Below are 11,718 nucleotides of genomic sequence, written 5' to 3' on the forward strand. Positions count from 1 at the left end.
TAAAACTTGTCTTTTGTTAATTTTTTTAAATCTAAAACCCATGTGTTGAATACACTTCCATAAGGTAGTTCTGCCACATTTAATACCGGTTTCATCTTTTTCAAGCCTCCTAATTAAGATATCTCGTATCGTATAACTGGTAAATTTTACGCCGTATTATACCTTGATCACTTTCATCTACACTCGAGAAAATGTCAGCATCGCTTCTTTTTTTCCTCGCTGAAATGGTATGATTCACAATTTTCTATACCGTTGATGTTGGAATTTTCGTCAATGTCGTCGATTCTTCTAAAGATGCTTGCTTGTTGGGCACCACGTTCAATGAGAGTTAAATAAACATTGTTTATAACTTCCTTAGTCTGAATAGAATAGTGTTTTCTACATTTGGGCGGGAGCATCTCCTGAGATACAGTAGACTCGCACATATTTTGCATAATTCGCATACAATTTAACACACGCTGTACTACACACAAAATAAGAATGATTACTAATATACTTAAACTAAGTAGTATACCAAACCAAAGAATATTAAACACAGGTATAAAATTATTTTCTATTACGGACCACAATTTTACCTGAATTTAAATTCCGAAACTTTAGGTAATAATCTTGTTGCAATGTATGTTAGTGACCACCCGCGGATTATCCCATCCAAAGGCAATTGGTCACTTTCTTATATCTATGAACAGACCATATCATATTTTCTATTGCACTTTGATAAAATGTTTGGGATCAATTATTTTGTTCAGTAATCACCACAAATCGTCTCAGGCCATCGTTTTTACCAATTTTCTTTACTTGCTTGTCCTTTCAATATCTGACCGACTGGTCTACTTCCTGCAGGTCATTTAGTTATGTCAGCTTGCATCTAATCTCCAATTTTATTACAAATATTTTATACTGTCGTGTTTTTATATTTTTCCTGGAAACTGTTTATTAAAATATACTCCAAAGGCTTTTTCGGCGAGACATTGATACGCGTCTACGATGAGCGATGAAACCATAATTTGTGTAAATTTTCCGCTCAATAAAAGCTCACTTACTTGGTTACTTATGCTGATACTTACAGTCAACGTGGAACCGGAATGAAATCCCCCTTTTAGTTGACCAATGAGTTTGGTGGCCGTTGGTCACCCGAAAATAAATCACGGTTGAACCCGAGAATCCGAAGGCAAGCTTATGCACCTACAGGAATCTTAAGACAAACCTTTACACATGCCAAAATTTGAAAGAGGTGAAAGTCCTGCTGCTGGTCGTTTGAATGCGGCATCTGCAAATAATGGAATATCTGCGGACTATAAAGTATAGACTCTGTTTATAATACTGCGGAGGTACAATTTTTGAAATTGGCAAGAATTGAAAATTGAAAATGTACTTTTTAATTAATCGAGGTTATAATATTGAAACCGCCATGGGGTTCCTTAAATATTACATTTTTGCGTTTATTTGGATATTTTGCACGTCTGTAACAACAAGGTTTCCTTCAAGAATTTTTTGATTTAAACAAATTTCGAACATTACAGGCACAAGTGTAACAGAAAATTACGAAAAAATAAAAGATGCCTTATGGACCGAATCTCAGATAAACTGCGATATACTGTGGGTGTAAATTTATAAATTGATCGTAGTCACACTCCGATAATAACGCGGCAAGGTTCACGCGGCATGGCAGTTAACATCAATGATAAGGCAAATTCAAGGTCTGTGCGAGATTCTGAGAGGAAATCGCTCTGCGTTATTTTATATTCTTTGAGAGGTACGTACATAATTCAACTTATCATTTAACACAAAATAACTTACTAGATCCGTTTCTGTGTTTCAAATAGATTAACTAAAAAAAAAACACTGCAACTTCGTGTAAAAAACTTATCACTTACTTTGACAGCAATAATTATTATTTAATTTCTATTAATTAATTTTAATTAAAAAAATTATTGTAAAAAAAATGTTTTCAGAGTATGCTTTGTCAATTTATACATATCATACAGAGAATACGAGAAAAAAAAACAAAAACCTATTAATTTACTTTTATTAATGGTAGTATCCTATTGTTTTTATCCGTATTTTTTATAAACTTAGTACTAACTGAAAAATGTGCATTTCTGTATTATTCTAGAGTTTTCTTTAGGATGGAAGATACAGTGGTAGAGACTGCATTGGGAAGTATCCGTGGGGAAATCTGTGAAGATGTAAGGGGAGGAAGATTCTATAGTTTTACGGGCATTCCTTATGGAAAACCTCCCGTGGGTGAATTACGATTCAAGGTACAAATGCAACAATCGTTTCTTATTATTACATTTTAGAATACTGTTTATATTTTCAAAACTATAGCGTTGCATATGTGATTTGAAATTTTACGTTCACAACATATTTGTAATAGATACCAACAGTTTAGTAAAGCGTGATTATTAGTTATGGAATTATTTAAAACCTGTTAGGTGAAAAATTATTTTTGAAAAACTAGCCAAAATTTGCGCGTAGTTGTAACAGTCTCTATATTTATATCCCCATGATAGACATCTTTATCTTCCCCTATCTATACTTATATTTAAATTAACTGTATTCTCGAGTCTTGCAAAATAACTTATAAACAATTAGAATTAGAATGAATACTATCAAAGAAGGGTTTTTGTAGGCGCCAGTTCCAGCAGAACCTTGGAACGGAATCAGAGACGGAACTAAAATGGGTCACCAAGCGATACAAGGCAATGTGCTCAGTGGGGAGATGGTTGGTTCGGAAGACTGCTTGAATTTAAATGTTTATACGCCTCATGTAAATACCAAATTTATTTTTGGTATTGGTACCTATGTATCAATGTAATTTTTAGGTGTCACGAGATTCATTAAACTGTAATAAAAAACCTGTTATGGTTTTTATACATGGGGGAGGATTTTTGTCAGGCTCAAACGGAAAGGATATGTACGGACCAGAGATTATTATTTCTGGCGGTGTCGTCCTTGTCGTTATCAACTATAGGTTGGGAATTTTTGGTGAGTGCCTAAGATACATTGCGATACGTATAAGTACAGAGCTTAATTATATTTTAAATTTTAGCTGAACTTAACCCACAGCACTGATAATTTAGCAAGCACTACAAGCATCCGCTCTTAGGTTACATTAGCAGTTATTTCACCGACTGAAAGGTCACTAAATATTCGCAAATGTTCACGCATTATAACATTACTTCATACTCTCCCCCATTTAAAAAAAAATTAATCATTTAATTCTGTAGTATACGTGTGGGTTAAGGTCCGCTAAAATTTCAAATATGTGGCAGCGCTCTTAGCTTTAAATACTACTTCCTCATATTTAGTTTTGGGTGTTTGGAATGTTTATTTTTCACTACCATTATTTATCGGTCTAGCCTAAACAGTTATAATCTCTAAAATCTAAACCCGACACTGTAATCCTACAAGCAGATAAAGGAAATTCTAAGGTGGTCATTAACACAAATGAATATCAGCAACAGATACAAGATATTCTTACAGACAATTAAGCAGAATATCATTAGATACAGGAGATATTCTGGTTAGTTTCAACTTAGTACTAAAGTTCCTATTCCTGAAACCCTCACCATCATTTCAGATATATTAAAATACGAGAATCTGGAACCAAACCTTCTCACCTTAATTGAAAAATGCTTCTCTGGACATATTTTCCTTATAATTTTTCAACAAACGTCGGGAACAGCTATGGGTTCTCCACTATCACCTGTCATGGCGAAAATATTTATGGAAGCCTTTGAGAAAAAAGCTCTCAACACCTTCCATCTAAAACCAAAATTATGGAAACGCTACGTCGATCATATCATTTGTTATTTGGCCTAACATTTAATTAACAAAATTAAAATACATTACCTCTTCTCTTCTCTCTAATAATTTTCACATGAAGATATTAAGCGTTCCATCACAAAATACAGTTCGCCACAACCTTCCAATAGCAATGACGTTGTCCGTCCTTACAATCAAAATATTACTGACCACATATCACTTGTTCAAAAATCGGTCAATATTTTCGATCCGTCAAAGACAAAATTCCATTTGAGATGTTAGGAGTTCACAGCATTCCATGTACAAGCCGCAATTAATACATTAGAGAGACCGGACGTAAAATATCAACTAGGCTCAAAGAACATGAAAGAGCCTTAAGACTAAGACAAATAAATTCATCAGCAGTAGCGGAACACAATCACGAAACCGGACATAAATTTTTATTCAATAAAACAAAAATTCTTGCACGTGATCAATTCTTCTACCAACGAAAAATACGAGAGACTATAGAAATCTAAAAGCAACCTAGCAATCTTAACCGCGACTCTCTGTGTTTACCTGTCTGTCACTAATAAGAGAAACGTTAGCGAGTCAACAAAAACCGACGCAGCATTACAGCAGATTGTGGGAGTTCCTTTAAAAAGTTAAAAATTACATTCTTTCTTCTTGATAGGGAAACAATGGAAGAGCGATTTGTCATCACAGTGAAATAGTTGAGAAAGAACAAAATAGAAGCGTAGAAAGTGTTTCAACGTCAAATTTTCCATGTAATCCAATGAAAACGTTATTGAAACATCATACACTTATTTTGGTAGTAGAATTTATATACTCTTAACACTTTTTTTAACTTTTTTTAGGACTTTAAATTTTACAGATCTAAAACTTTTTAAAGATCTTGTATTTTGGTCGCAAAATTACGTGCATATAGCGCGGATATTTTTCGGAAAATTGTTGTTTTGGAATGTCAACAACTTATGAATTTGAATATTTATGTATTTTTATAAATTTCTCAAATAACTAATACCAAAGTTGCTTTATTGTCTATTTTATGTTTGGAGAAGAGAGCATTAGAAATTAAAGCTTTGGACGAAACTTGATACTTTAATATTCCAAATTATTAGCAACGTGAAAAGAATTTTCACTGTAATTACTAAATTCTATAGAAATAGAATGTCAGAAAAAAATTATTTGTCGAATAATAAGGCCATAACTAATATTATAGATATGAAAATGCTTGGCTATTTTTCTGTTTCCTAGTTGATGAATGACCGATGGGCAATGAGAGAGCGCGGGGCGAATTTGAATCGACAAACACTTCCCATTTTGTTCGCTAAAACTGATCCATTAAAGCTTTATTATTAGATGATGTATTGGCTATTCTCGTTAAATCTGTTCCTCCAAGTTTATTACTATTTTTTAAGCAATCTTTTGCATCAGATTGTTGCCATTTTGCCTAGCTATATCAAGTAGAGTAGTTTTTTTAGCCTTTTTGTCAATTACAATGTGATTGCATTACATTGTGATTGCTTCTTTTATTATTTGAAATACTGCAGTGCCGGTGTATTTTATACCGAGTGTTTTCTACATTTGATTTTGGACTGTCAGTACATTATGGATAATTTTTAGATTGTAGAAGCTGCAGGCTGTTCGTCAAACCCTGATGCACAATTTTAACCATTGCATCGTGTCTTTCTTTAAAATCCGCAGTTTCATACCTCAATCTGCACTTATCGAAAGGTCCATGATGACGTGTTTTAAGTAATTTCTGGTCAGGATTACTTGATCGAGTGTTGTTACTCCACTTTACTATCCTAAAGGAGTAACTTAATTCAAACTGCGCACGCATAGGTATTAGGGGGTTTTTGCTGTTAATTTTAGATTTTATCCTTCTTAGAATCTTATTATTTTATTATGGTATGGTAAATTCAATAACCGACAAGTATACGAACAGGTTTCCTAAGTTTGGAAGATCCCTCCTTAGGAGTTCCAGGAAATGCGGCATTCAAGGATATGGTTTTGGCTCTAAAATGGGTCCAGACAAATATTTCCAAATTTTGTGGCGATCCCACAAATGTCACAATTTTCGGCAACAGTGCTGGTGCCGCAGCGGTGCACTTTCTGATGCTTTCACCAATGGCAAAAGGTAAAGTATGGAAAGACCTGAATGGTAAAATTTATAATGTATGTATTTTACCCCTGTTTCAGGCTTGTTTCACAAAGCTATATGTCAGAGCGGCTCAGCTCTAAGTAGTTGGGCTTACGGTATGAATAACGGAGAAATCATGGCTAGGCAAATGGGAATTTCATATTCCGACGAAAAACAGATTCTTGACAGCTTGTTGAAAGCGTCAGTCGAAGAACTTTTTAAAGCTCAAGAAGCGATTGACAAAGTTAGTAGCTTTTTTTTTAGTCTTTTCTACTGTACAATATGTTTACAACACAAAAGTTAATTTTGTCCGCCTGGAATCGAATGAATACAAAAACGTTAAAAAATAAAGCGAAAATAAATATTGCTATTGACTATTGATATTACACGCGTCTGTCAATATTTGAATGCATTGTGTTTTTTACTTCCAATACTTAAAATACACACGGTGGTTTCAGAGTAAGAAAACAGATATTAAATAGAAAAAAACAATTTTTTACAGTAATTTGCAGTGGTTGTTCGGTACTACTAGTGGCACATGCTGGTTATGTGGGAGAACGAGAGACGAACAATTTAAAAACGTTTGTTTTCAATGTAATAATATGAGTGTGTTGGGCTTTCGGATTTTAATTTTTTCTTATTTTAATTTATATGCAATGGTATTCAAATGTTAGTAGTAGAAAGATTGTATGCCATATTTGTCATTACATTATAATGAATTTTAGGAAACTATTAAAGCCAACAGGTTTCGTTTCATAGGTGCAGTAGTGGAAGATTCAAAAACAGATGGCGAATTATTTCTCACCCAGCATCCTGTTGAAACTTTGCTCTCGGGCAATTACAACAAGGTTCCATTTTTAGTGGGATATAACTCAGGAGATGGTATGTACCTTGGCATATTTTGTCTGAAAGAATATCGTATCGGTTCTGTAGGATAGAGCACCAGGCACGAACTTTTAATGTGTCTTAAAGATATGAAAATTAAATATTATATTAGGTTGATTAGGTATAATAAAATCATATTAGTGCTAATAGAAAATACCATTTCACTAAATATATACAAAGTATGAATAAGTACCAAAATAACTAAGTTTTTATTCAAAATATAATTATGTTTCACTATCAGAGTAGCCATTAAGTTAAAGTTCTGTTAAGTACAATGGACTTATGTTATATGGGGCAAAACATAAAACACCATGTCCCTGCAATATAATTTTGTAACAAATTAATAAATCTTTCTTGCAACACTGCCATCTGCAATATTTCTTAAAAGATAATTTTGAAAGTTTTCAAAAAGTTTTGGTTAGTTTTGCAACTCGGATCTTCATATAGTCCAAGCTAGAGCCCTTAACACTCTGGGCAGATAACATCTAACAGTTGTTGTGTTGTTCACTATTATCTAGACGATGAGATTGAAAATCGCAACGTTTTTTTCTTTAATTCAATAATTCGCTATTAACAATATCCTTCATCGATAATATTGAGGTTTCCTTTAAAGCTTCTTGTTCAATGAATAAATGAATGAATGGATCCGAATAAATTACTGGTTATTGGGTTTACGCAGTAACAGTAGATATGAAGGTCGTAATTACTTTTTGGAGGAGGGACCGTATAAAGCCTAAACGATATACTTTGAGACACACGATAGTGTTTCGTGTGATGGGGTTATTTTTATCGATTCCTTTTTTTAGGTATGATTTTCGACTCGTTGGTGCCTCCCGAAGAAAACGACATCTATTGGATCGATAAAGAATATAATGTCCCTGGGTTATTGTATTTGAAGAAAGGCAGCGCACTCTCCAAAACACTGGGCGACGAAATTGTTCGTTACTATTTCGGTACTGGCAAGATATCGCGGGAGACACATCTCAAGGAGCTTTACAACGTAAAGTATTACTTGGAGAATGTTTAAAGAAATGTTAATATTATTATTATTAAAATATTTCGAAGAAGAACTTATTAATGCAATTGATATATAATAATTGAACTTATAATTCAGATAGTAATTTTTTTAAAATTTTTTCAAACTTCGTGTCATATTTGATTTAGAAAGGACTGACTTAAAAGTTTCGCAGGACGGTACACAAAACCAAGCTTTATTATAGATTTCGCAACTATTTTATCCTATATTCATTTATTATAAGAAACAAAGAAAATAGAAACGTGAAATACATGTGAAAAACAGGGTTTCAACGTTTTTTTTCAAAATGTCTTTTGATATTTTATCTAAATTTGTTAAATTAGTTATGTGTAACAAGGTGCACAATAATTTATTTTATTTCGACCAGTGGCATCCGCCCGGGATGTTTAGAAAAAAAAATGTACGTCACTGTCATTTTTACATTTTTAATATTTTCTTTGGAAAGTCTAGTTATTTCACCTCTTGCGTTGTCAGATGCACGGTTCCTCCTTAAAATTAATTAAATTAAGGTGTTACAGGTTCTGGTGTTTCTAACAATACAAAACCCTTGAAGTGAAGATTTTTTTTATTGATTTATGCAAACCAACCGTATCTGACATCAACCAAGCAATCTTTACTCTGCTTAGCTTTTTAACTGAAAGATAGTTTTTTCCAGATCACTACAGATAACTCTTTTCTAAGAGGAATTCTGTATTCAGTTCAAAATCACGGCGGGAGTTCCGCCACTCCAGTGTATATGTACAAGATGTCTTTAGAAACAAATCTGAACTTTTACAAAGCGATATTGTCCATCGAGTTGCCAGGTGGGTGTACAACTCCTAACTTTCAAATATTCACCTGAAATAAAGGTAAAAATAAAAAATCCAGCGGAGTAGTAATGTAGATACCGCTAGTAGGAAAAAAAGTGAAAAACAACAACAAAAAATTAAAATTGCTATACATTTTTTTATTGTGTTCAATACGTTATTGCTTTTTAGGAAAGTATGGATGTGTAACTTACAAGTAATGCTTTTTCTTTGTTGGTCAATCATACGAGAATTAATTCTGTTATGAAAATAATAATTTATAATGAAAATATGTCTTTCTACTCCCGTCTGTAAAATACCTAATTACACACCGATCTAGCGTGCGGGAAGAGTCACTTTTATGTCAAGTCCCACGAATCCGAGCCGCTTTGGACATTTCCGGGATTTTACCGCATGGATTTGGGAGCACTTTCAATTTTGACGTTTGTCAATTCTGACGGTTATGTTCGTGTTTTTTTGCGAAAATGTACCCAAAGACTAACGGTCGTGGAAAAAGTATAATATTAACTCACTGGTTTATTAAAAAATCGTGAGTTAAATGCCGTTTACCGCACTTGTTGCATAATATTTTTTTACTAATTTCTGCGGTTACTCTCGAGAGTCCCAGCATGATTGCGTTTGGAAATTCACAAAAACCGTCGAAATCAAATGTGCGTTTGAGTTGACGTTTTGGTATGTGCGTCTATTGCTAAATTTATTTTTTTATGGTTTAGTGTTTGAATGTTATTCCTTTTTATTTTATGTTATCTCTTTTTTATGAAATGGAAATGCAAAACTCAATTATAAGTTTCGTTTACTGAAAGACCGAAAATTTATTTTACAAAAATAATTAGAAATGTGTCTAGCTATTTACGAACGTAAAAAGTGTAACTGCTGTAGGTAATTAGGACTTGAATGGTTTCCATATTTTCATAGATTAGTTTAAAAAAACACAATTAGAGACTTATTCAAAATCTTCGTAAAAAGTTTGTAAATTTCTTTTTTACGTTCCTTCCGATTCCTATGAATATTTCCGCCGAATTTGGTAATTATATTTTTCAAAGCAGATTGATCATGAATATATTTTTTTATTTTTGTTCTAAACCACTAGGCTTTTATAAGTCGAGTCTCCCATAAAAAAAAGAGTCATCAACATCAAATAATTTCAGAACGCCTGAAGAAAAGAACCAACCGAGAGTTAGGTAGCTTTTAAACGTGATTTTTAATTGGTAAGTAAAATACTCTCCGGCAAACGTGCGCAATTTCTAGAAAAAACTCAAGAGCCGTGAAAGTTTCTAAATTGAAGGATGAATAGGGTTAGACCTTTAAAAATGTATCACCTTGTAAATGGAAGATTTTAGAACCCATATTTATATGAACTTTCTTTCTTATTTTCAGCTGAAGACATGCCCTTAAGTGGAGGCCGTGTATAATATTTTATTACCCAAGTCTTACTGTCTTTAACATATTTTGTAGTTTATATTAAAAGTGAAATTTGCAAGATCTGTCGATTTCTCCTATTGAAATACTTTGTTTTCCTTATTTTCTACTTTAGTGGTTTGTGTTCATATTTCAGAAATAATTAAAGGCAAAGTGATCAAAAACTAATATTAATAGCATGGCAAAACATGATGAAAAATGCCGAGTTTATGACAATTTTATGTCACCTAACTTAGTCCATACAACATTTAAAAGAAAAAGTATATAAAAATGGTATTCTTTAATAAAAAATGAATACATTAATTGCCTAATCCAAACATATTTTTCAGTGATTCTAGATTCTAGATTCTACAGGTTACCCGGTACAAAATAAACAATGGTCTTCTTTGTACTTGATTCAACAAAATTAATCATAATTCATTTTATTAATTATACAGTTAGTTAGTTTTAAATTTTGGTTCCTTTTAAGAAGTCGTCAGAGAATTATGTCTTCTTATAGTAAAACGTTCCATTAAATTTCAGGCGTTTGCCACGCCGACGAAATAGGTTACCTCTTCAGTACATTTCTCACCGAAACGCCCTCGCCCGGAACAGTCGAAGACACCGCCCAACGGAGATTCGTCCGAATGTGGACGAACTTTGCGAAATTCGCAAACCCGACTCCATGTCGAGATCCCCTCTTGGAAAACGTAATTTGGACTCCTGCGGTCTGCCGCGATAATATTCCGTATTTAGATATATCTGCAAACCTGGTGATGCGCAGAAATCCCGAGCCTGATAGGATGAAGTTCTGGAAAAAAGTGTATTCCAATGGAAGGCTTGTTTCGAAGTTGTAATTTAAACTGTGTTGTTTGTTATTAAATAATAATTTTTGGAGAACAAACCGTGTCTTGCTTTTTCCAAAGTTTAAAGAATAAAATATATTAACGTTTGGGGCTTGTTTGCCGTCATAATTCTGACTTAGGCTAATAATACCAAAATATGAGAGTGGCTGCAGAGGTAGTCGATCTATTTGTCTCTTAGTGTTTAAAATTAAAATTAGGATCAGGTATAGTTTCTGAGAAACAGATTGACAAAAAAATTATATTATTCTAAATGTGTTTAAAGGCCTTCAACATCAAATCTAAAAATTCGTAGTGGCAGAAATAGTTCAAATGTGTTCGAATATGACTAGAGTTGGACAGTCAACAATACATCGACTTATGCATCAGGTCACTAAAAAGAAGTATTGCAAGAAAAGAAACTGTTATAAATTACTTCTGACTGCCGTCAGGAGAATAATACACTCGTTTTAAAAAAGATATACCTACCTTGGGCAAAATAATGTCTGAAGTGAAAAAGGGATCATTACACACATGGATAAGTAGATATTTAAGGAAATGAATTTTCGTTACAAAAAATAAACGGAACTTCTAATAGAGAACGAATAGAGACACCACTTTAAAAATCAGAGATGTTGAAACTCTCTTTCAAGAGAGAATAAATATAGTGGATTGTGAAAAATAAATAACAAATACTATAACTTACCAATGAAGTATTGTAAATAGCACTTTGTTTTAAAATTAGAATATTTGGTACAATTTACCTCTATAAAAGTTTTGATTTAGGAGATCTTAAAATAGTTATCTCAATCATCATCATATAATTATTATTAA

General features: G+C 32.9%; 1 protein-coding gene across 3 annotated transcripts; it reads left to right on the plus strand.

Moving 5' to 3' along the window:
- Positions 1 to 1,615: 1,615 nt before the first annotated feature.
- On the plus strand, positions 1,616 to 10,937 carry LOC132696391 (juvenile hormone esterase-like). Of its 3 annotated transcripts, none has more exons than XM_060661197.1 (10): positions 1,616 to 1,756; positions 2,117 to 2,264; positions 2,636 to 2,773; positions 2,829 to 2,991; positions 5,723 to 5,914; positions 5,977 to 6,161; positions 6,643 to 6,799; positions 7,609 to 7,802; positions 8,494 to 8,641; positions 10,586 to 10,937. In XM_060661197.1, the coding sequence occupies exons 2-10, from the start codon at positions 2,130 to 2,132 to the stop codon at positions 10,897 to 10,899; spliced, it is 1,626 nt and encodes a 541-aa protein (XP_060517180.1). In that variant the 5' UTR covers positions 1,616 to 1,756; positions 2,117 to 2,129; the 3' UTR covers positions 10,900 to 10,937. The 3 variants fall into 3 exon arrangements, with proteins under 3 accessions (XP_060517180.1, XP_060517187.1, XP_060517196.1); XM_060661204.1 differs by having other exon boundaries at positions 1,646 to 1,756; positions 2,129 to 2,264; XM_060661213.1 differs by lacking the exons at positions 2,117 to 2,264; positions 2,636 to 2,773; positions 2,829 to 2,991 and having other exon boundaries at positions 1,654 to 1,756.
- Positions 10,938 to 11,718: the final 781 nt, after the last annotated feature.

This window comes from Cylas formicarius, unplaced genomic scaffold, assembly GCF_029955315.1.
Source record: "Cylas formicarius isolate icCylForm1 unplaced genomic scaffold, icCylForm1.1 PGA_scaffold_10__41_contigs__length_53128322, whole genome shotgun sequence".
NCBI classification, from domain to species: domain Eukaryota; kingdom Metazoa; phylum Arthropoda; class Insecta; order Coleoptera; family Brentidae; genus Cylas; species Cylas formicarius.